Source organism: Brachyhypopomus gauderio, chromosome 7 (assembly GCF_052324685.1).
Source record: "Brachyhypopomus gauderio isolate BG-103 chromosome 7, BGAUD_0.2, whole genome shotgun sequence".
Lineage (NCBI taxonomy): Eukaryota > Metazoa > Chordata > Actinopteri > Gymnotiformes > Hypopomidae > Brachyhypopomus > Brachyhypopomus gauderio.
Genome location: NC_135217.1, coordinates 14,338,232 through 14,361,705, shown reverse-complemented (window position 1 = coordinate 14,361,705; position 23,474 = coordinate 14,338,232). Strand labels below are relative to the sequence as shown.

Here is a 23,474-nt window from a genome sequence, read left to right as displayed (position 1 = left end):
CAGTCACGGTGAGCCTTACCAAGCTAATGTGAATCCTCTGCCCATCCTCTGGTGACCATGAAAAGGAGACTTTTTCAAGTAGCAAAACAGCTTTGTATTTTACGCAACAAATTGCACCATGGTTACAGGAAGAAACAAAAAAAAAAAGAAAATGTATATTTACAGAGACGAGCACATTAGTGTACAAAACTGACGCTCGCATACAAAGAGTAGTGGCATGTTTTTTTTATGATAAAAAGAAATCAACATTGGCAGTACCATGTTGAAAAAGTCAGCTTGTGGTTGGCTTTATCCTCAAGCATCGCAGTCAGAGGGCTAAGTGTTGGAAACAATAACACTAATACTGTAAAACAACTGCATTTTAATTATACAAATAAAACAGGAACCTTTTAGTGACTTTGACGTAGCAGTGAAGGTTCATTGGTTTAAGTATATACTTTCATAGCACTCAATATGTCAATCCTTTTTAGAAGACAAGTGCCACTGAACCATGAGACTTGCGGCAAAAGAACTCAAGGGATGTCCTTGACGTTAGTGATTCTAATCCTTAAAGCCTTTTGGCAGTTCTGTGAGTGGTGTGCAGAATATTAGGAAATGACATCATTGAGTGGTAGCTGGTATTCTTTCACAACATAAAACATTCAGATACATAGGTCCTCATGATGCTGGTCTTGTTTACCAGTCCTTCTCCAGCTCCTGGAGACAGTAGTGTTCAGACTCAAACATCCATGTCCATTGATGTAGACAAATATATAACTTATAATGTTCAGGGTTTTTTTTTCAGAGCTGTGTTGCTGATTCTTGGTGGCGTAGTCTAACTGCTACTGCATGCTGTTCCAGCAATAGCATTTAAGGCACTTGTTTAAAAGGCCAGCAGCACAGTGGAAAGAACTTTATTGATTTGGAACTTTCACGGCACAGTGATTGTATAATACTTAACTGGTCTCAATATGGACAACCATTCCTCACATCATGGGGCTATTATCATCACACATCAAAGGCCTTTACAAGAATGGGTGCAACCACAAAAGAAATGGAAAGCATAGCTGGTCAAGTCTTATAATTAAAATGCATCTATAAGGATCCATAAAGGTACATTTAACTTGGTTTCAAAGCAGTTGGTGCTAGAAGATATTGCATATGAAACTTGACTTTTTGATAATGTCACCAGCAACGTGACATAAGGTCATCATTGAGAAATGTAAGGGGAAATGAAAGGAACAAGCAAAGTGGAATTCAGGATCCAACTGTTCTCAAGTAATTAACACTTGGTCTTGGATAAGCCAACCTAGTTGTTTTTCAAGAATCTCTGATGGTAAACTCACCAGGCATGAAGCTTTCTTTGAATTTTTTACACAGTAACAAGTGACTTTTTTGAGTCCTCCAGTATTTTGTGAAAACAATATGTGAAAGTGTATGTCACAGCCATTCAGAAAAGGTCCACCCCTTTTCTATTTACTGTTCTGATGGAATTCATTGTTCTGATGGTTACCTTGAAGTGTAGGAAACAAGGAATAATGCCAGACTCAGGCTGTTGCGCTACCTCTGAACAATATCACTTATTTCCTTGACAGAGGACAGGAGCTTGGTAAAGTCTTGTGGTGTGCTGGTGCCCCCAGTGGCTGTAGGGCAGATCTGCAGCTCTCTCAAGCTGCTTTCCAACTTGTTGATGGCCTCGCGAAAGGCAAACTTGTTCCTCATCTGCTGTATGGACTCCACATAGCTCGCGCAGTATTTGGACAGGTCCTTGCCAGCCTCCAGAACTGCACTGTGACTGCCTGCCTGCTCCGAGTTTCTGCTGATGGCAGTACGCAGGAGCTCCGTGCTCTCCAAAACCATCTCCCGTGTGATGGCCGAGCTGGAAAAACGCTCGGTTGGCTGGCGGGTTTTTCGCAAGGAGCGCCGTGTAGTCATGAGAGGGATAAAAGCAGTGGCTGAGGCCTGATCAACGGGAGAACTTGACCCAGCCACCAGCGATGGACTGGTCGGAGAACTGGAAGTGCCCTTTGATGGCTGTCCTTTTGAGGAACTGAGTTTTTTGGTGCCATCAGCACCAGTCAGGAGGGGCCTTCCTTGCTCATTTGAGACGGGGCTCAAGGGGCTTAGGTCAGGAGTGCCTTTAATTTTAGTGTCAGAAGTTAGGTCTTGAGTGGGGCTTCTTGAACTCTTCCCAGATTTGACATTTGAAGGTGGTGGTGGAGGAGGAGCAGGTTTTGGTTTTGCAAACTTTCCCCTCTGAGCAGACATATCTAGGGGATGTTTGTTCCTGCGTGCTCTGCACTCCTCACCAGCTGCCCCAAGGGCAGGAAATACACTGGATTTGAGAAGCTCTGCCTGCAAGGCACTAGTTTTGGAACCATCGGTCTGTGGCCGGTGACTCAGCTTGGGGGTTAGCGTTTGTGGGCTTGACCTTGGACTAGACTCAGCATCCCTGAAAACATCATCTGAAGCATCGTCAGTCTTCCTGGGCAAGCGGGGAGGAGGAGTAAGAGTACTGCGACGTGGGACATTGTCAGTTTTTAGTTCATTTCCCCTCTTGCGTGGCAGGGCAGGTTTATCCCCAAAGGCGCACGAGTCAAAGTGACGAGACTGCAGGTCACGGGGAAGCGTGACTGACTTCCACTCTATACGGTCAGATCCAGGGGGCATACTGGATGCTGATGATGACCTCAGGAAACGCTTAGAGTTGGATAAGGTATCTTCCTCACCTGGGGCTGTCGTAGCCATCTTCCCACTGGGTGTTGCTAGTGTGCCTTTTTTCCGTGGATGTGGAGGGAAGATCTGACCAGGATATGTGGGGGCCCCGTTAGTGACACCCCCGGCTCCATTATTATTTACACAAAAGAACTTTAAGGGTTCTATGCTTTGAGTGGCCTCCGTAAATGAAGAGCCATTGTTGAAATCTTCCCTGGGATCACCTAGGACTCGACGGTCAAAATGCATATCCGTTTCTCTAAAGGAGCTACTACGTTTTGGAGGGGCAGGAGCTGTTTTCTTCTTCTTTTTGATTAAATTGAAGGGATTGAGACTGCTCTTGGACTTGTCCTTGGGCAGCAGCCTATCGTCCTCATTCAGATTGCCATCTACCAGAGGTCTCTCTTTTCGAGGAAGCATTGGGGACACAGCTACCTCGGCCTCTGGAGCATCTTGAAATAATACAAACAGAACAAATGTAACCACTCATTCGCCTATAGCTGCATAGTATACCCTCCTGATCTGTACTGTCAGAATACTCACCAGGGCTATCCCCGTCTTTTTCCATGTTTCTACGTAGTGTCCTGGTTTTGGTGGGCAGCTCTGGGGCCTGCTGTATTGGGCCAAGTGACAGCTTTTTCTCCTTTTTCCCCAGTTCTTTCTCCACCTCTGCCAGAGTAAAAACAGCTTATTAGGTAAAACTGAGAAAAGCCAAAGCAAAGCACACTCATTCTGTGCACACTGATGATGTACCATCAGAAATGCTGGATTCTTGAAACATTGTTTCAAATGCTTGATGGGTCTCAGCAAAGGTAGGCCTCTCTGCTGGGTTCCATCTCCAACCTGTTGGACAAAAAATAAACATTAGTCCAACAGATTAGCAGCTTATGATCACATTCAAGTATACCAAGGCAAATTGAGGTCTTTATTATGGATGGTAGTGTCAGTGCTATATTACACTGCACAATCACCTCAACTGCTTCAAAAAACCCAACTGCTACTTACAGTCTCTCATAAGTTCATAGACCTTCTCGGGACATCCCTCAGGCCGGTCCATGCGGTAGTCTTTCTCTAGCAGTTCATATACCTGAGACAGGTCAATCCCAGGATATGGGGACATCCCATAGGTGGCAATCTCCCACAGCAAAACTCCAAAAGCTGAGTGACAAGCAGGACAATCAAGGAACATACAATACAAAACCACAGTGTGCAATGCTATAAATACACTGTGTAAATACCGTACAGCATACTACCACAATTTACATTCAATGTATCTTATTATTTCAGAACATAATTTCATCAACTCACCCCAAACATCTGACTTGATAGAGAATTTATTATATGCCAAACTTTCTGGAGCAGTCCATTTAATAGGGAACTTGGCTCCTGCGTGAGCCGTATACGTGTCCCCGGTCATCAAGCGACTCAAACCAAAATCGGCCACCTTTACCAAGTGGTTCTCCCCAACCAAACAGTTGCGGGCAGCCAAATCTCTATAGAAGGAATACAGACGAAACCTGTTAACTATAATCAAGACCTCAAACAGAATCATTTTCTGTGTCTATTATGAGTGTGAACATCTTAAAATTAATCAAATATGTATGAATAACAAATTATAGTGCTTGTCACTTTTTCTAGTCATGTTTTCTGTGTTGCCAAAAACAACTAACTGTAACTAAACTACAAAAATTGAACAAAAAGTATGTCGGCTGTAGTTACTAAACACAAACTGCTACTATTCAGCAAGCTTCTGCACAACCACTTTAGAAGCATAGTTGCTTGTAGCATATTGAACTAATATGATTCATGGTCAGTATTTCTACTTTCTCCAACCTGTGGATGAAGTTCTTTTTTTCCAGGTACTCCATAGCAGAGGAGATCTGAGTGGCCATGTAGAGCAGTACCACAGCATTCACCTCCTCACGGTTACACTCGCGGAGATAGTCCAGCAGGTTACCGTGGGTCATGAACTCAGTGATTATGTAGAAGGGAGGCTCTCGAGTGCAGACACCTGAGATAAACAAGGCAGTTAGTCTTCAGAGGCTCAGCAAAAAAAGAGGAGGAAATTATAACAAATGTCTTTACAATTACACAATGTTCTTGAAGACGCTCCCTTTCATTACATAAGTCTAGCTGAAGAAGTATCTAAAGCTTATTTTCAATGCTGTAGTCATGAAAGACCAAATAAAATGGCTCTACACAAAACTCCTCGTCCCCACCCCAGAATTCACCTAATAGCTGAACCAGGTTGGGATGTTTTATTTCTTTCATGACTGCAGCCTCCTTTAGGAACTCTTCCACCTCCATCGTGTCCTCCTACACAGCACAAAAGAAAGACGAAGGAAGCATTACTCCTGCTATGACAAGCCGCAATACCAAGAATATCTCTTGTGACCGGAGGGTCGTGGGTTCGATTCCCAGACCTGAGGCCATGACTGAGGTGCTCTTGAGCAAGGCCCTTAACCCTCAATTGCCCACTTGTATAAAAATGAGATAAAATGTAAGTCGCTCTGGATAAGGGCGTCTGCCAAATGCCGTAAGTGTAAATATTCCATGCAAATTATAAAAAAAATGCTACATATCATATGATGAGCACGGGCAAGGACATGATACTGCATGTACCCATTTATAAAACAATTCATGTTGATTGTTACTAACTTTTAGTGTTTTCACAGCTACAGTGAGGCTGTACTTCTTCCAGACTCCCTCGTACACCTCTCCATACTGGCCTCCACCCAGCTTGTGCTTCATAGTAATGTCCGTGCGCTCCATCTCCCACTTGTCGTAGTTGGGCGAGACCCCGTAGATGGTGGGCTTGTTGCGCTTGGGTGCGGGGTAGTGCAGCGTGGTGATGAGGCCGTCTGCCACGGTGGAGTGGTGATGCACCAGCTCGGCTAGCGTGTTGAAGCGGCTCTCCGACGACACGTACAGCTGCGAGGGGAAGAGATGGAGGGAGTGAGCCACTCGAGCAGCCTTCTGGGTTTAGGGTCTGACTGGGCGAGATTAGTGGGTCATGAGTAATGCTTGTGGATTGGTAATGATCTATGTGCAATGCCTGTCTGAAAGATTTGTAAGAGCAGCTCGCAGTTCATGCCGACTGTCACTTTTGGCATTTGTATCTCTTACATAGCACACTGAAGAAGGCAGAGCCGACTCCGCAGCACTTTGGCTCTGCTGTGCCGAAGAAATAAATGAAAAAGAGAAGATGATTAGGTCTCCTCATTACAACAATTATGAGTGCGAACTAAAGAAAGCTGACCAAAGTGGTCTAGTTTTCAGAGAAGGCACCCTGTAATATTTCATACGTGGTTTATCTTGGTAGAATGTGGTATGACTTTAAATGATGAAACTGGCATGAAATGTAAGGCACAATGCAAGCCAGGACTCATAAAAATGAGTGATATACTGCTGTTTATTATTATTCAACTTTAACAGAAAGCTTAGTAATAAAGTGACACCAGCAAGATGGTGGAATGCCTGAAATTAGGTAATAATAGCTGGATGACCTACAAAAGCCACAAGAGAACGAAATCTAATAAATCATGGAGTAATCTGGACTATTCAGACTACCACTGCATTAATCACCCAGTCAACCTGTGTTTTGTGGTCAAAGTGCGATTGAGATTACAATTTCAAAGTGGTGGTGAGTGCTTAAAGCCCAGCTTGGTGCGAGAGGATTCTCTGTCTGGGGCAGATACTTGGATGGGGGGGTGTGTGGAAGGAGTGTGGTGTCTGCCATGAGCATTCTTGTCGTGACTGGTGTTCCACAAGTTCATCTCAGCATATAGAGGAAGCCAGAGCTCCAGCAGACATGATGCGCTGTGGTGCATGTGGGGATGGGAGGACTGAGGCATCTACCTTTCACTGGTTTAATGGGCCAGATGAGTTTGCAGTGGGTGGCTGTTTGTGTGGGTTGAAGGCACATGATGCTGAGTATTTTCAGGCAAAGTGTCCAGATAAAACTCGTACTGGCAAAATGTGACTGAGAACTTCAACTCAGCTGATGCTCTCTACAGGGTGCCTCATTTGTTCATGGAGGTATTTGGAGCTGTAACGTTAATGAGGGAGTCTGCTTCATATGCAAGAAGGAACTGCAGTTGTTTTGTGACTTGTTTTGGACTACTGTACCATGATGCGCTTTAAATATGCAAATGGAAATGTAGCCATAGAGGTTTAAGTTGATCTTCAAAATTTCTCAGGTAGCAAAAAAATGTCTACTGGTACGAAGCCCAATCTTTAATCTGTTGTTATAATTTTCTAAGTTTTTAATTGTAAGCAACCATTTGAGATGTCAAGTCTCAGCTGTTAACCTGTAATTATGAAAATAATTTCATCAAGCCTACAGTAAATTAAAAAATGCCTAGAATGCTTAAAGATTTCTATCTTTCTATCCTATCATTTTAATTGTGGTCCCCTATAGAAAGCAATTCCCCAGTGTTTAATTCTGGTGTTTTTTGTGCCGTGTGAAGCTTCACCTTGCCGTCGGAGGCGGTGTTGATGCGGTAGTGGTAGACGCGACCCTCGTAGCGCAGGGAGATGGATCTCTGGCCCGGGCTGCTCTCGCTCTCCCGCACCAGGAAGCTGCCGTTGATGCCGCTGCTCAGCAGGTACTCGGCGGCGTTGCGTGACACGGGCCCGTGGTACCAGCTGTGCTTCTCCAGGCTGTTGACGGGCGTGATGTAGTTGCTGGGCACCCAGCCCTGGCCGTTCTTGGTCTGCGCCTCGCACCACTCGCCGTTGTGATTGTAGCCAAGCACGCGCAGCTTCTCACCTTAAGAGACCAGAGCGTAGCACCTTGTTACACACCCTTACAGACCAGTGCGTCTCGCCCTGGAAGAGCAAGCTAATGCAGAAGCTTTCTGACACACTGATTCTTCAGCAGGGGTTATGCAGCTCTGATGCATTTGTTAATGGACCACTGTTACATGCAGACCTTTGTATTATGTAAATATTTTTAGAAACTGATATTTCCTATTTTATTATGTTCAAAAGTGAGTTTCTAAATTTCCAGAAGATGGCAATATTCAGCTTGGGTTGACCATCCTTTGACCCTCATTTAATGGTCAGTTTCTCTGGTCAGGACCACTGTTATTTGGGTATTTTCAAGGTGGAAGATAATTCTCAACGCAGCAATGGTAAAGGGCAGTTAATAAATTGTGCATAGCATTAAAGAGGCTACAGTTTCTAAACTCTTCACCAGTACAAGGGAGATGTTTTGTAAAAGGTGATCTTTGAGTGTAGATGAAAGGTTTCAAAACCTTTCAAAACCAGATTCAGGTATAATTAGCCAATTATAGATAAATAATCTATATTTATCAGACAAAGACAAAAAGTGAAAGAATGTTTTAAAAAGTGTTGAAAGCCCAGTCAACTCAAGGCCTTCCTGACATAATTACCAAGAAAGGGTATGTACACTCCTGAGTCACATGAAAACATCCGGATGTGACCTAAAACAGCCCCGTGGTGAGTCAACACCTTGGTAGGGCTGTGACTCCAGAACACCAGAATCTGCGAGATTGCGTCATGACAGTACAGGTTTTTCCATGTGCCAGTAAAAGGTTACTGTGGTTAGCATTGCTGTCTGCAAACTCATTTGTTGCTACCATACTGCTGAGCTTTTGAATCTCACGACACTGCTGTCTTGCTTAACAATAATCAAATGATAACTTAATTTATTTACTGAATTTAGTAATTTAGTGACTTGCTGAAAGTTGTACTGACCACTTCACCTGATGGGCAGTGTAAATCCGAAATCTACCCCAGTGTGCTTAATAAAATATGAACTCTCCATAATATGATCAGCTTCATTTGGACTGACCATAGCTGCAGGAACCATACTGTTTTTAACAAGCTGAGTGGAAAGAACTCCTGTGAGGGGACGTGAGAGGAGACACGTGAGGGGACGTATGAGGGGAGACACGTGAGGGGACGTATGAGGGGAGACACGTGAGGGGACGTATGAGGGGAGACACGTGAGGGGACGTATGAGGGGAGACGTATGAGGGGACGTATGAGGGGAGACGTATGAGGGGACGTATGAGGGGAGACGTATGAGGGGACGTGAGGGGAGACGTATGAGGGGACGTGAGGGGAGACGTATGAGGGGACGTGAGGGGAGACGTATGAAGGCACGTGAGGGGAGACGTATGAGGGCACGTGAGGGGAGACGTATGAGGGCACGTGAGGGGAGACGTATGAGGGCACGTGAGGGGAGACGTATGAGGGCACGTGAGGGGAGACGTATGAGGGCACGTGAGGGGAGACGTATGAGGGCACGTGAGGGGAGACGTATGAGGGCACGTGAGGCAAAAGTGGATTACCACGCAGTTGCATCACTTTGCTCTTGTGAGAAGACATGTTAGACCTTTCAACCCCTACAGCATACCAGCAGACTACTGGTCATTTTACGTTGGTCTGATACCCGTTATTCATCTTATGGTGGTTCTGGCGTGGATTTCAGTAAGGGAAGCTCAATATTTGTGTTTATGGGTAAGGTTTGCTGAAATCCAGAGAGGGTAATTGGCTAATGGGGCATTTCAGCCAGTTCTGAACTTGAGAAGTGGAGAGTAAATAATCACTAAAAATGTTTGGAGTGGGGAAAGACAAACAGGTCATATATTCTCTTTATTTGATTTATATTTATTATTGATAATGATTACTCTTAATGACTACTGACATGTCCTCTTTATTGCTATGCCAACAGGAGGCATTCAAAGTTTCCACTTCTTATGAAGACTAGCTTCTGAGAAATCCTAGAGAAAAACAAACTTGACTCATCGCTGGCAATGTAAACTGATCTCACAACTTATTAACTTCATTCTGAAATGGCTACAGGGAAAGGGTTTTAAAACAGCCTGATCAATGATGTGCAGCCTTACCTTTAGTTATGCTGAGTGTGTTGTCACCACTCGCCACAAAGTCGTACAGTGCTACAAACAGGTTGGGGTCATTTTCACTGGGCCCTGCCAACAGGTTCTCTTTGGAGTTCCAGCGCGCCGCCTCAGACAGACCAGGGGGCTCGAAGTCCGGCCGCTGAAGAGCTTCTGCAAGATGCAGCAGACAGAAATTAATTTGGTGGCAGTGATGACAAGCAGGCATGTAACTAATAATACACAAGTGACCAGAGCAGTGACCAAGGGAGTGAAGCAATAGTTCAGTGTCAAAGATTCAGCACATTTGATTTTTGAAGGAGTAAAAACCACATACAATTTCTACTAGTCAGTTGTTCTTAACCTTGTCCACGGTGACACATATAAACAACCGTAACCTGCCTGAAATGTTGATCTATTGCTCTCTCACATTGAGGAATAGCTGAAATTCCTTTATGTCAAAAGAAGCCCAGACCACACAGTGATTCACATGACACGCTGACAACTGAGCTGTCCCCCGCACGGGTCCCACCACCTCTCACACATTCCCTACCACGTACAGAACACACAAACGCGCACACACATGCATGGGCTTAGACTGTGCAATTAAAATGAAAACCTGCTCAGGTTACAAGCAACAGTAAATACTCCCTGACAAATGGTTTAATATAGTTGATGGACTGTTGATAGGTGATAGGTCAATGAATAATAAAACAAAACAAAACAAAAAACCTTTTTTTTTTAAAAGAAAGGTTACTTTTAACATTATCTCCTTGATAATTCCCACACTGGTACAACAGTCACTGATAATGTCCTGCAGGTAAATCTGTCTTTTATCCTCAATGTTTGTCAGCTCTGGACAGTGCGAGAAGAGCATCGTTGGACAGTCGTGTGTCTAAAAGCACAGTTGTCACTGTAAGATGACACTTATAGGAGGTGCGCTGTCTGGCAGGAGAACGAGGCAGCGACAGAAGGGGATAAATAAACGAAAAGGGAGCTGGCCGCGATCCCCCTGTTAGGCAAGACGCCTGAGGGAGGGGGGGGGGGGGGGGTATCTTTTGTCATGGTTGGGACCTGCTCTCATCACAGCACAGCTCCCCTCAACCCTTGTCTATTAGAAGGGAGGGGGGCTGCCTTTGAAAACAGGACATTGAGACAGATACAAGCACAAGCACAGGGCAGATGTTTTCATCCAGATAAAAGACGGGTCAGGCTGTTTTTATTAGGATATTGTTTGGTTATTTTCAGAATGGGTGGCTCTTCTTTTCACAAACCACTAAATCATTTTCTTCATATGATCCTCACCATGACTGCAGCATTTAATGCAGTCTATACATACTCTTTTCATTATTTTTATTAGGCCATCTATCTACATATCAATATTATTATTATGTTATCAACCATGTTATTACAAATTAAGATGTGGATAAAACATGCCCTTTGACAAATCAAAATCTTTTGAAGTGTCTTATTTACACCAGAAGAACTGTTAAACTGTTAGGTTGCTAAATATTGTTTTATTATTCAAGGTTCAGGAAGCCCAGAGAGGAAAGGCTGAAAATCTTGGTCTCTTTTCAAACACACCACCGTGGACAATATAAAACACAGAGAATAAAATGTAGAGAAGTAAGACAGTAGAACAAAGAACACTTCAGGGTCTCCACATGTGACCATGAACTACTCCACACAGTTTTAAAATGTTTAAACGCTCCTCTGCAGGCAGGAGTCAGGTTTCCTAGTATTCTCTCCTCCCTAACTTCTTTTCCTCCCTTTCTTTCGCTGAGAGTCAGAGTGTCTGGCTTTCCTCTAGTCCTGACTCCCCCTCCTCCACTTTCCAAACGGCCAGGCAGGGAAGAGGGCTCGGAGGCCTCGGGGTGAAGCCGCTGAAGCCTGTGGTTTTCAGACTACCACCCCAACTCGCCTCTGCTGCCTGCTCTCTTGGCTCTTGTTCCGACTACCCTCCTCTGTAATTGAAATTCTTCCCAAAGAACAACCCCTGCACCCCCCCACCCCCACACACACATGCACACACAGCCATGCTAACTTTCCGCAGCTGCTCCGACGCAATTCCAAATTCTTACCTTCGAAGTAACAGCTGGAGGAGGAAGAGAGGCCCTTTTTAGATTTACAGCCCACCAATTTCAAACAGATCTCCAACATTTTCATTGGTTTTCTTACACTTCCACTTTGAAGAAAAGTCTTTCCTACTTATCTGTCCGTTATCCAAAAGTTCATTCGTTTAAACTTGTATTAAAGGGGGGAAAAATATTTTAAAAGTGAAGAAAAAAAGCAGCAAAACGAAACATACACCCAGACAAATTAGCGATGGAAGGAAAATGTTGATATCCACATCTCAAAACTGCACAGCCTTCACTTTATGACTGTACCGCCGAGCTTTCAACCCCTGAGGCTCCATTTTTTTTCACCCGGGCCAGATTGGCTTGATTTCTCTTCTTTCGCTGGAACAAAAATACCCATCCAGATGAGGATTACTCGACCCCGTGATTTGGTCAAGTATTGAATCTAACGACATGATATAGAGAGATGCCGTCTTGGTCCTGCCATGGTGCCGTCCCGTCGTCCGCCAGTCGAGAGCAGGAGAAGCCTAGTGCTTGTGCTGCTGTGTGCCAACAAAGGACCTCTTTCAGGCGCTGCCTGCTGGACTGAATGACATCAGCTGGCTAGGTCCTCCCACCTCCCCCAAAACACACATCCAAACACAACCACGCACCGACACACACACACACACACACACACACATCAACAGAGAGGGACACCAAGACTCTCCGCTGAAATACCGCCACAAGTCAGGCTTAGGGAAATGATATGCTGTGAGAAGGCAGGAGCTGGAATCTGCCTTTGTCGTTCTGCTGGAGAGTCACAAGGCACTTTTAGGAAGGCCCCTCCCCCCACAACCCCCAGATCCACATTTTCCCCCTCTCTCCTTCAGTCACCATTACACTCCTGTTCTATTGGAAAAATGTTTAGAACTTTAAAGAATATAGCATGGAAGTATGGCTGGGTAGTGTAACGTTGAGTATGATGACGAGGATTTGGGAACTATTAAAATTTCCAAAACTGGTCCAGTCCATAACCCGCTATGAAGCCTAAGAGATTTAAAGAAATAATTATGCATTTTTTTTTATTACTCATGTATTTTTTATAGACTAGGTGCTGGAGTTTGTCACTTTTGTAGGATACTTGTGTTTGCCATCCCTTACGTAGCATATTCCCCCTGTCACACAAGTTAGAAGTCAAGTTAAGACAAAGGTAATTGATACATGGATGGGAGGGGTTTCCTTTTTTGTTTATTTTCCACTCAGTAAAAGGTTTGCCAAGTAACAGCTTCCAATTCTTCTTTGCCCTATAGTAGCAGTTTGTTGCTGGACCCAAGATCCATTGATCCACTGTCTAAATAATATTTTCACAGTTTCCAGGCATGCAGATCACAGGAAACAATTCATCTCTCCTCCTTTTACATCATAGTAATTGTGTTAATACTTTGTACATGTTTAGAGAATTCTGCTTATTTGCCTTGTGACAGTATTCAGGACCAGTGAATGATTTAAAACGTTGACTAAATAAAGCAACCAAGCCAAGCTACTTATCACAAGGTTTGTGTCACAAGTGCCGATATTTTTGAATATTTACTGTTTTCTCTTACATTAATCTTGTTCACAAAAAGTCTGTATCAACCAAACCCGAGCAACTCGTATTCACGGTCTGATCCAAATAGGGTGCCGCTCCTAGCTAATGTTGGTTTCCATGCTACAGTCTGAGAATGTGGAAAAGGAGCATTACTGTTTCTCTGGGACCATCTCTGGAGTTGACATCACCAGCCCCTACACCAGTCCACTGGTGTCTCCAGACAGGCGGGAACCCAGGGCACTCAAGCCCAGAGGCGCACAGGCCAGTTAATGCATTCCCTTGACTTTCCAGTCATGAGGGAGCTAAAATGACTTAAATTATGACAATGATACAATTCAACCTTTATAGTCTAGCCAACGAAATGAGAATGGAACTGGAGTATGAAATGAGCCACACCACCTACAGCAGCAAGGGCTCGATGGTATTTCAGTTCTCCTGGTTCATTAACAAGAGAGCTGATCTCTGTTCAAAAGCAACTGCACTCTACATACCAAAAAAGGTCAGTCAATCTAAGCACTAAATCAATTAAACTGCATGCAAATTTTCCAGGACTAAAATGATTTATTCCATTGTCAACTCGCTTTGTTTCAGTATGGAGCATTACAAAAAAATGCTTATAAGTGATTAACAACAGTTTCAAAAATGGCTAGTGCCTTAGGACTTTGGAAGATGCTTGTGCTTTATTATCAATAATAATAAACTCAGCAAAGGTTTTAAACTATGTGCCTGGAAGACTTTGGTGAAAAGTCCTGGACTCAGGACATCTGCATCAAGCTGTATATTCCATAGAGGTGTCAATTCTAGGTTCAGAAATTAAAAGTCCTCACCAGGATTTTGCTCAGGCTTCCTGGATTGTGTTGATTCCACTAATTTTACCTGGATTGCTAATTAGAAAATCTAGCAAGCTTGAGCAAAATCCTGGTGAGGACTTTTAATCTTTGAACCTGGAATTGACAGCACTAATATTCCACAGGTGTGGCTTTTCTACATGCATCCTTATAAACACTTTCATTGAAGTAGCACATCCAGCTTCACAGTAATATCAATTATTGATATTTAAAATGGTTAGCAGAAGATTTACATCATCTGTGGCATTAGCTCTACAATCAATGTTCAAACCATTGACAAGAAACTTCAACTGATGAGAACCTCCACACAGTAACAAAGCAAAGTGAGCAGAGGCAAGGTTCTGAGAAAGAGGAGGGAGGCTGCAGATGGAGAAACATGAAGCACATGGTTCAGTGATGAGCTCATAGGAGAATCACTCCAATGCGATTTATATAATCCCAGTCTCAGTATGTTAACAGTTAGCTGACGTACACAGTACGGGTTCTTACTGCTCGCCTCCCCTTCTCTCACTCTTCTTTTTTCCAAATCCTAGGGCACAAGAGAATGAAGGCGCACCTATTGCTCACTTACTAGCCTCATACAATTCGATTGGCCCTTCAAAGAGCTTTTAAATGTGAACCATTTTACCAAATTGGAATGGCTGCAGGGTTTCAAGGGCTTGCATCAACACCGGGCTTGAAGGGTGGAGGAAATGTGAGCCTGGTGCAAGAAGCCTCTTTGGACATCAATTTATGACTGACATAATTATCTTGCAAATACACACAATCCTAAAAACAAATGCAACACCACCTTACAATGTAGAAATGTCAACCAGTTTCAACTCTGACTCTTACAAATTCTGTTCAAAGAGGGCAGTAACTCAGCCCTTCTAATATGATGCAGAGAGGGGAGGACAAGCTGTGTTCATTTTCATGAAGCTGTGCCCTAGGTTATCGCCATCAACTCACATGTCTCAAGTCACCCAGCAACCAGCGTAGCTATTTGGCAATGTTTATGTAGGGTCCTTTGGAGAATTCCCTCTGGGTGTCAGGGGCCTTGTAGACTTGGGCTCAGTTTGTCCTTTGTCACCCCAGATACTCAACAGACTGATGCTGGAGAGCTATAGAGCAAATCTGAGCCTAGTAGTGGGGAAAGTTACTTCATTCCACAAATGCTATGATTAGACATGCTGTGTAATTCCATAAGAGCCAATGTTAACATTGCTAGCTATTCTCCTCTTCCCAATTCAGAAATCAGCTGCACACAACAACACAAAGATCTCAGTAGCAGGACTTGGCATTCAGCACCACTTGATTGATAAGACTAATGAGAAGTGGCAATAAAATATTCATGGGACAGTGAAGTAAACAGAAGATGTAGCTCAGATTCACTGGTGAAACAAATGCCTACATACATTAAGAACAAGTGTCCTAATTAAGACAAGGATGCCTAATCTGGCCATAAAAGTGTATCCCATGGCCAAAGACAAAGTACATAAACAAACACCCAAGACACTCTTGCTTGAAGTTATTAACCTTCTGAAATAAATTTACTTTGTGATGGAGCCAATTGAAAAATATATATATTATTTTTCAAACCTAAGAATTCCATAAGATACACATAACTTGTCAAGACACATCTTGATCCGTTAATTTTAAAGGTGGCATTGTTACACAACTTGCCAACATTTCTTTATGCCATTTGTTAGCTAGCTACACAAGGGTGCACACATCAAGAGTTGCTCATCAAATCAGTGTCACCCTCAAGTTCAACAAACAGTTATCTAGGAGGGCCAAAGACTGAAGCAGCAGATGGCTAATCTTCATTTGGGAGTAAATGTTTGTCACCTAGCAACAGAACAGAATCACCCAAGCACCTTGATAAGGCCTCCAAGACATGCATCGTGCTTTCCCAGAGGTTGGAAGCAACACCAGGACTTAACAACTGTTTATGTAACCATCATGTTTGCCAAGTTTCAAGTTTGCAGAGTATGTTAACCATTTGTTCAAGTTGAATCCCCAGCAGCTAATGAAACTGGACAAAACCACTATGTTAAGACAAGCATAATGAATAAACAGTTTACTTCATGTTGAACTTGCAGCCTTTTTTGCTTCAGTAATAGTCAATACCATAATGGTAACAATTCCTTTTTAAATCAGAGGGTCATTTAATAGCTTGGTAATGTTTATGTTGCAAATCATTTCTGTCTTATATTATATTTTCTTACTTTGAAATGTAACAAATTCAAATTGAATACAATGATTTTCAGGCTGAATTTAAGACTTTCTTGTGACAGGGCCTTGACCCCTAGTAACGTCTATGCCTCACCAGGACAGCTGACCTCCAGGCACCACGTATTTAACTGCAACATGAGCCAATGAGAAGGTGAAGCCCCTTTACTGTGGTGGTGAGTGCCGGGACACCCCACAGATGTTCTGGCTGAGGCAGCCGAGCACAGAGGAACAGAACGAGGCGGCACATTTCACTCACTTTGGTCTCAGGGTTGAACAGCTCCAGCTGAATCCCTGCAACCTTGGAACGGGCTACAGTTCCAGGCACAGAAGCCAACGTGGACTTCGGCTAAACTCTGCCAATTCTTCCCTGTGTAAATGCAAAGATCTGCATGACCCTGGGGGGCAGTGATGAACAAAATACAAATGAATACAGAAAGTAGAGAGGATAAATAAGCCTAGCCTCTAAAGAAGCCTGTTGAGGCTAATAACAGCAGTAATATAAACACCACACATGGGCACAAAATGCAAAGCACCAAACAACATTTTACAGATGGGGCAGCAGAAATATTTAAATAATCAAAGTAAGAATAAAAACAAGAACACATGCAACAATAAATAAATAAATAACTCTGTAAATAGAAAGCAGATTTCTAAAGCATTTGTCAACCACAGCTTTCCAAAAGCATACAGTATTAACAAGCTGTGACTAGACGGAATTTTTATCACAGGCTGGAATTCACATCATAGGTAAGAGTTGAGCAGGGTCAAAGCCTGACCCAACATCTGTGCTGCTGAGTTGCACAGGGGACCCTGACAGTAAATTCCTCTCTCTGTGTATGAGCGGTTGTGTCCATACACACACCTATATGCAGAGCATAGTCCACAAAAGGAAGAGCTCCAATTTAAAAGTGCTGCATAATTAGGTGACACTTCCTCTGCATTACAGTATTGGTACACATGGTTAATGCAATCATAAAACTGCATGGAATTTAAAGCCACATGATCCTGTTATAAATTCTTGAGTATACTGGTCTGGATTACAGATATAGGCTGTATAGAATATCTTAGGCTAATAAACCTAAGTCATTCTAATCAGATGACTTACGAGAGGAATCGTGAAACAAACATATGCAAACAAAGGGCAAATATAGTGATCAAACTAGTAAAACACTAAGCAGTAAAATGCTTCCTTTGTCAAAATTCTTTACTGATGTAAATACATAACTGTGCATACCACTAATATATATATATATGGTGCCAGATTGGCTGAGTATTTCAGAGAATGGTCCGAAAAAGAGTGAGTCCAGTGAGTGGCAGTTCTGTGGGTTCAAATGCTTTGTTGATGCCAGATGTCAGAGGAGAATGGCCAGAGCTGATAGAATGGCAACAGTAACTCAAATACCCAGTCGTTACAACCAAGGCATGCAGAAGAGCATCTCTGAACGTTCAACACGCCGAACCTTGAGGCGGATGGGCTACAGCAGCATAAGACCACACTGGGTTCCACTCCTGTCAGCTAAGAACAGGAAAGTGAGGCTACAATTTGCACAGGCTCACCAAAATTGGATAATAAAAGATTGGAAAAACGTTGCCTGGTCTGATGATTCTCGATTTCTGCTGCGACATTCGGATGGTAGGGTCAGAAATGTGTGTGTATATGTATTTAAATAGACACACGAGAGAGAGAGAGAAAGAGAGAGAGAGAGAGAGAGAGAGAGAGTTAGACTGAAGAGGAATGCATGGGAGGTCACATTCCTGACTCCACTGCTGTGGCTTGCCCTATGTTCAACTGTGCCTTCAAGACAGGCAGCATTACTCCACAGAAGCTGCATTACATGCACTTCTGCACAGACTAAAGTGGATCCTTCTCAGTGGGTATGTGGATGACAGAGGGTCACATTAAGCAGAGACATTAAAGTCTACATCGATTAGTTTACCAAACGTTGCCATCACTCACTAGGGTTAATGTGTACTGTTTTCTCAAACCACAGATATCAGGTTTTAATGAAAACACAAATGAACTCCTTCCTCAGTTCAATGCATTTTTCAACACTAAAAGATATAATTTTGTGGCTCTCCGAGGTCTTAAAACAACCAAAACTTTATTCTTTCACTGGCTGCACAGTGCACAAGGACAATGTAAATATTTCAGGGAATAAGTGCCCTGTAATTAAACAACACATGAGACACAGTGTGCTGTAACCTCTTTAATAGAAGAGATTACGTGAGTGAGCACTGGGTTAAAATTGATATTCACGGACTGATTAAACCAAAGGAAACCTAATAAAACTATGATGGCGGACTCAGCAGAGTCTGCAGCATTTTCAGTACGCAACCCCAGGAGTCAAGCAGGTCTAGGGTCAAGGGGTCATGCTTGTGAGGTCACAAAATGCACACGGGTTGCCGAGTGCCTCAGGACACCATGTTATGACCACCTGCTTTTTTCAGTCCTTAGCTGAACTTGTGCACAAGTGGCACAAGTTGCCAGCAACTGCATCCCAGGAGGTAAAGACATGAGCAGAGTAGAATGACCCACCCAGAGCTCTGCTTGGAACACATGCTCAGGGAGACAGAACAAGCCTGACAGTGAGAGGAGAAGTGGCAGATGTACTGATGCTAGAAGCCCTGCATTCACAGTCTGTAGTCAACAAGTCTGGTAAGTAGCAGTTCTAAAGCATAGTTATCGGCCTATATTTTGGAAGGAAAGTCCCAGAACTGGAGAGGCCACCCACGCTACAGTTCAAGTCAGTCTGGGCAAAACTGGACAAAAAGTGGCGATGAAACCAGAATGCTAGCAGAGGAAACCCAGCGCAGACGCCACTGACTGGACTTCCCCCGCTTTAGTTTTTCTGCGAGAAACAGATATACACGCAGCTGAACAACATTTCCACAAGACAAAGGAATCCATGACGACATACTCCAGTCGAGCCCGTATCCAGTGTCAACAGGAGAAGCCGCGCGGCTGGGGGGACGGCAAGGAACGCTGCGACCCAACAGCTGTGCCCAGCCGAGTCGCAGATCTCACCAGGAGGCGGCTAGGCCACCTCGTAGAAAACCAACCAATGTCTTTGGGACCCACAGGAATCATGGGGGAGCTTTGGTGTCTAGACTGTGTAGATTCCACAAGTTCCAGCCAAAAAAAAAAGGGGAGGGGGGGCTAAGAGATGGGAGGAGGAAGTGAAAAAACGCCAGGGTACACTTCACCACAGTCCATACATGTTCAGCACAACTGTTGGTCTACAGGGTAATGTGGGCAAGGAATGAACACGAAGCTAAGAGAGCAGATAGAACACCACTACGGCGCCAAAGCCGACAGACAGAGAGCATATACTCTGCTTGGGTAAATACCTGAAAGGCATGAATGAAGTTCAAAGGCATCCCATAATTTACTTATGACCACACAGGTTTCTGAGCTCTCCTTTATTGTTTGAGGAAGTGTTCTGACGTGTCTTCTTACTTGAAGGAGATACTGGATGATGGACTGCCCTATGCTGCCACTGAACCAGTAGTCTGTACTGCACCGAATTACAAAGCTACCACCATCAGAGCCGATGCATTAAACCAAGTGAGGTTTACCACATACTTGTTTGTGTGGCTTTTCAGACACACAGAGCTAAAAATTAAGAGCTTTTACAGGTATGAATAAACCCCAGGAGCTTAGCAACGACCAGATAGCACCCAAATATGAAACAATATGGAAAAAAACACAGCCGTCTCCAGACCCCATACCATATGGGTTCTTCAGAGAGTAAATGGCGTGCGAGAGTGCAGTGTGACAGGCCTTTGCTTGCCCCGCTACAGAGCGTGTGCAGTCTTAACCTGCTTGGTGAGAGACGGCTGAGGCCAGAGGCGTCTCCGTAACGACACTCTGCATCCCCGCAGACATGGCCCCGATCTCACTTTGTGACTCACATCCCCTCATCCGGCCCAAGGAGAGCGCTCAAAAAAACACCCCACACAGTGAAAATAACACCGCCATTCATCCTCCCTCCGCTTCACAAGGACTGCTGCTCTTTCTCTGCTCGCTGCTGGACGGCAGAAGGTTTGCTGTTTTTCTTTCGCCTCTTTTTTTTTAAACTTATCGACCTCCTGTTGCGCAAGGCTTGTCGGAATCCAAGAATCTGAGATCTCTCTGCCTGCCGTGACAATGGTGGTGTTATGGAGAGGAACTGCTGAGGACAGCCGGGCTGGAACACAAAGGCAGGCAGCACTGACCCTGCTGTCAGTCGCCCACACATCCAGGTCACGGCTGCATGAGACCGGCCATTCTAGAGCAGGACGCAAAGTCTCTCGTGCTTGCCAACATTGAGGGACGAGTTAGAATATTTGGATGATCAATTAACATTGTTTAGTCGAAATGGAAACTCCTTAAATCCATTTAAACAAAATTAAATTAGGGATGTAGATTTTTGTTCTTTCCATCACTAGCCTAGCCTACATTTTAACTGAGTTTGTCCCATTCTCTCAAGCTTACACTGCTTCAACACAGCCGACTATAAATCACAATTGTGCTGTTTGTTTTATGTACTTGGATTTAGATTGCTGCATGTAGAGGAAAATAGGCTGGTGCACATCCCAACCTCAATGACTATTTATCACTCAGAGAGGAGGTGATTCACTTGATCTTATTAGAGTTTACTGGCAGTATTTACAAGCCTCAAATATGACAATAACAAACCAGCTCTGAGAAGAATACATAAAGTCCAGTAAACTACATAACACTAAAGGAGTAATGATAATGAATTAATCCATTCTGCTACTATTCCATTCTGCTACTACATGACGAGTTCAAGGCGATTTTAAAACTAGAAGCAAGCGACCTTGAAGTTGTGACAGGAGAAGAGGAGGAAGTGACATTTTCCTTACCGTGAACTTCGAACACGTTGAGGTGCTGCGCGCCATGCCTCGCTGTCTCTCTCTTCCCACCCCCTTTAATGAAGTTCAGAGCAGGCAGACTTGGTCGCCTCTGGTCCCCAACAAACTTCCCCGGCTGCTGCCCCATAAGGGCAGCTGATGATGATCACAGCTTCAGCGTAGGGCAGGTGGTGGACCTGCACGCAGCCAACGGGACCTTCCGTGGCGCGGACCACCTCAACAAGAGCGCTCTCCGTCAGACCTGCTGCTGGCTGAACTGCAGGGTGGGAGACAGGACCGCCAGATCCCAAATCCCACCAAATCCCACGACAACGCGTAGTTTTTTCCGTTTCCTCCACAGTGGCAAGGCAGACCCTGTGTCCAGAGCTTTGACGCTCTGTCGGTGTCATGCATTGGGGGCTCTGCTCTTATGTTATTGTGCATCCAACTATTCTCAGATTCTAGCCTGAAGGCATGAATTTTAACACTTTACCATGCACAAACTGCCAACAGCTCCACAACTATTAAGTCAATCTCATACACAGAAAAAGTCTCATCGTACCACCCAAGAATAGTGATAAAGCTGAGGATGTAAATGGTTTAAAAACAAAGAAACAAAAACCCCTCCACTACATTCTGAGTTTGGCAGGGTTGGAGTACAACAGTAACTGGCTTCATTATCAGTTACTAATGGTTCTAAAACCAGTTCTAAAAACTTAATACACTGAACATAAGAAATCAAAACAAAATTAAAATGCCTAGGGACAGAGTAATAAGCGGATCAGATATAAGGACACTGTCAAATTGGGTAAGGACCATCTTGTTTTACAGTTAGTGAGGACTTCCCGCCAACACCACCAGCTGTTTTGGGAACTGTACAAGTCAATAGTCTATATAGAGCTAATATTCAGTTACTGTCAGTAAAACTGCACCTGCACTTATTTTGTAACCAATCTGGCTTTTTTGTATAGACCTATGTCTAGTGCATTGAGAATGTAAAGGTAATCTGACACTTCACAGTAAACCTGAATATCATTTGAAATGATTAAAAGAGCTCAATCGTAGCAGTAGTCATTAGCTAGCTCCAGGGGAATAAAAAAAGAACTGATTAGCACACGTATCTCAAACGAAATGAATGTGAACCCAATATTATGATATTTACTTGTGCAAACTATCATTCCACACGCACAGGATTCCAAGTCAGGACAAACCACTGGCAGCAACAGGAAGCACAGGGTCTGAGGAACGAGATGCCTAAATGTTGTACTCACCTACAACTGAACATTAAAGTTACTTCGAATGTTACAGCAAACTTAGCATCTCCTAGCTAACAAGTCCTCAGGGTCTGCCTGGCTCACTTCAGGTTCACGCGTTAGTCAACAACAGGTTAAGTTAGTTGGCAAGTTTTGTAGCAGCCCATAAGCAGAATTGTAACGTATGAATCCAAAGGGTAGCTTATCCCAAAACAATTCAGGACGATTAAGAGCTCATTATTTGGTACCGAATTCCTTTCCTCAACTTCCGTGTCCAAAGCTTTTCGTTCGCCTCTGCCTCCCGTGCTTAGGCACCCGGACCGGAGGCTCTCAGCACTCTCAGCCTCTGCTTCTCTCGCGTTTGTCCGGACGCTGTCAGACCCTTTCCCTAACAACCGGTGTGCACAAGGAAGGTACAAACTCTTGGTGTTAACACCATTTGTGTCTTAATGTATTTCTTAAACTTCAAATATTTTTTGAGGAATAAATGTCTATCGAGTAGTCGTCGACGCAGGGGCCGCCATATTTCCGTACGCAAGGTGGGCTGGTTTTTGAGAAGGGTTGCGTTTGACGTCAGATTGTGCGTTCTTCCGCCAAAAAGAAATAAATAAATAGATTAAAATTGTTTACACTAAATTAATGATAAAAGACCATCACCTTAAAATTGGCTTTCATCGAAGTTCGTATAGTGGAATAGAGTTTATTTCTATAGCAACGCAAAGAAATATTAGAGACAACTTTTCGATAACCCTGCACTACAAAGTAGTGAATTTACAATCACTAGTATAGTTACTTGGCATCGTAATTAAATAATAGATTGTTTGTCTGGATAATGGCTCTTCTTGTTTAACTGACACGCACACAACCGATTAACTGGAGTGGTGTTCTTTTTGTGCTCCAAGAAATCAGTGAATGCTCTGAATGTTACATTATTGCATTATACAATGCATCAACTGGATTATAGGGATTAGTATTTTGATCTGATACTCAAAGATGTATTGATTTAAACAAGTTGAGTGGTTTTGAATATCAAATTGCCACAAGAGGGCACTCTGTACGAAAAACCGAAAATGTACTTGAGGACTGCCCTCTTG

The 23,474-nt window shown here is 43.7% G+C and overlaps 1 protein-coding gene across 2 annotated transcripts; it reads right to left on the bottom strand.

The window, feature by feature from the left end:
* Positions 1–769: 769 nt before the first annotated feature.
* Positions 770–22,924, bottom strand: abl1 (c-abl oncogene 1, non-receptor tyrosine kinase). Of its 2 annotated transcripts, none has more exons than XM_077011985.1 (11): positions 21,140–22,924; positions 9,573–9,737; positions 7,170–7,465; positions 5,353–5,625; positions 4,926–5,010; positions 4,528–4,705; positions 4,003–4,187; positions 3,700–3,852; positions 3,448–3,537; positions 3,238–3,363; positions 770–3,146 (listed from the first exon to the last, which is right to left on the bottom strand). In XM_077011985.1, exons 1-11 carry the CDS (start codon positions 21,273–21,275, stop codon positions 1,540–1,542), a joined length of 3,294 nt encoding a protein of 1,097 aa, XP_076868100.1. In that variant the 5' UTR covers positions 21,276–22,924; the 3' UTR covers positions 770–1,539. The 2 variants fall into 2 exon arrangements, with proteins under 2 accessions (XP_076868100.1, XP_076868101.1); XM_077011986.1 differs by lacking the exon at positions 21,140–22,924 and adding an exon at positions 11,645–12,441.
* Between the last annotated feature and the right edge of the window lie 550 nt (positions 22,925–23,474).

Bases quoted from the DNA above. Each gene is read 5' to 3' on its own strand.
- abl1 (XM_077011985.1), bottom strand. From the start codon at position 21,275: ATGGGGCAGCAGCCGGGGAAGTTTGTTGGGGACCAGAGGCGACCAAGT. The intron at 5,626-7,169 runs GTGAAGCTTCAC...TTCCCCTCGCAG, and splicing joins ACACCGCCTCCGACGGCAAG to CTGTACGTGTCGTCGGAGAG. The intron at 3,853-4,002 runs GTGAGTTGATGA...CTTGTCACTCAG, and splicing joins TATCAAGTCAGATGTTTGGG to CTTTTGGAGTTTTGCTGTGG.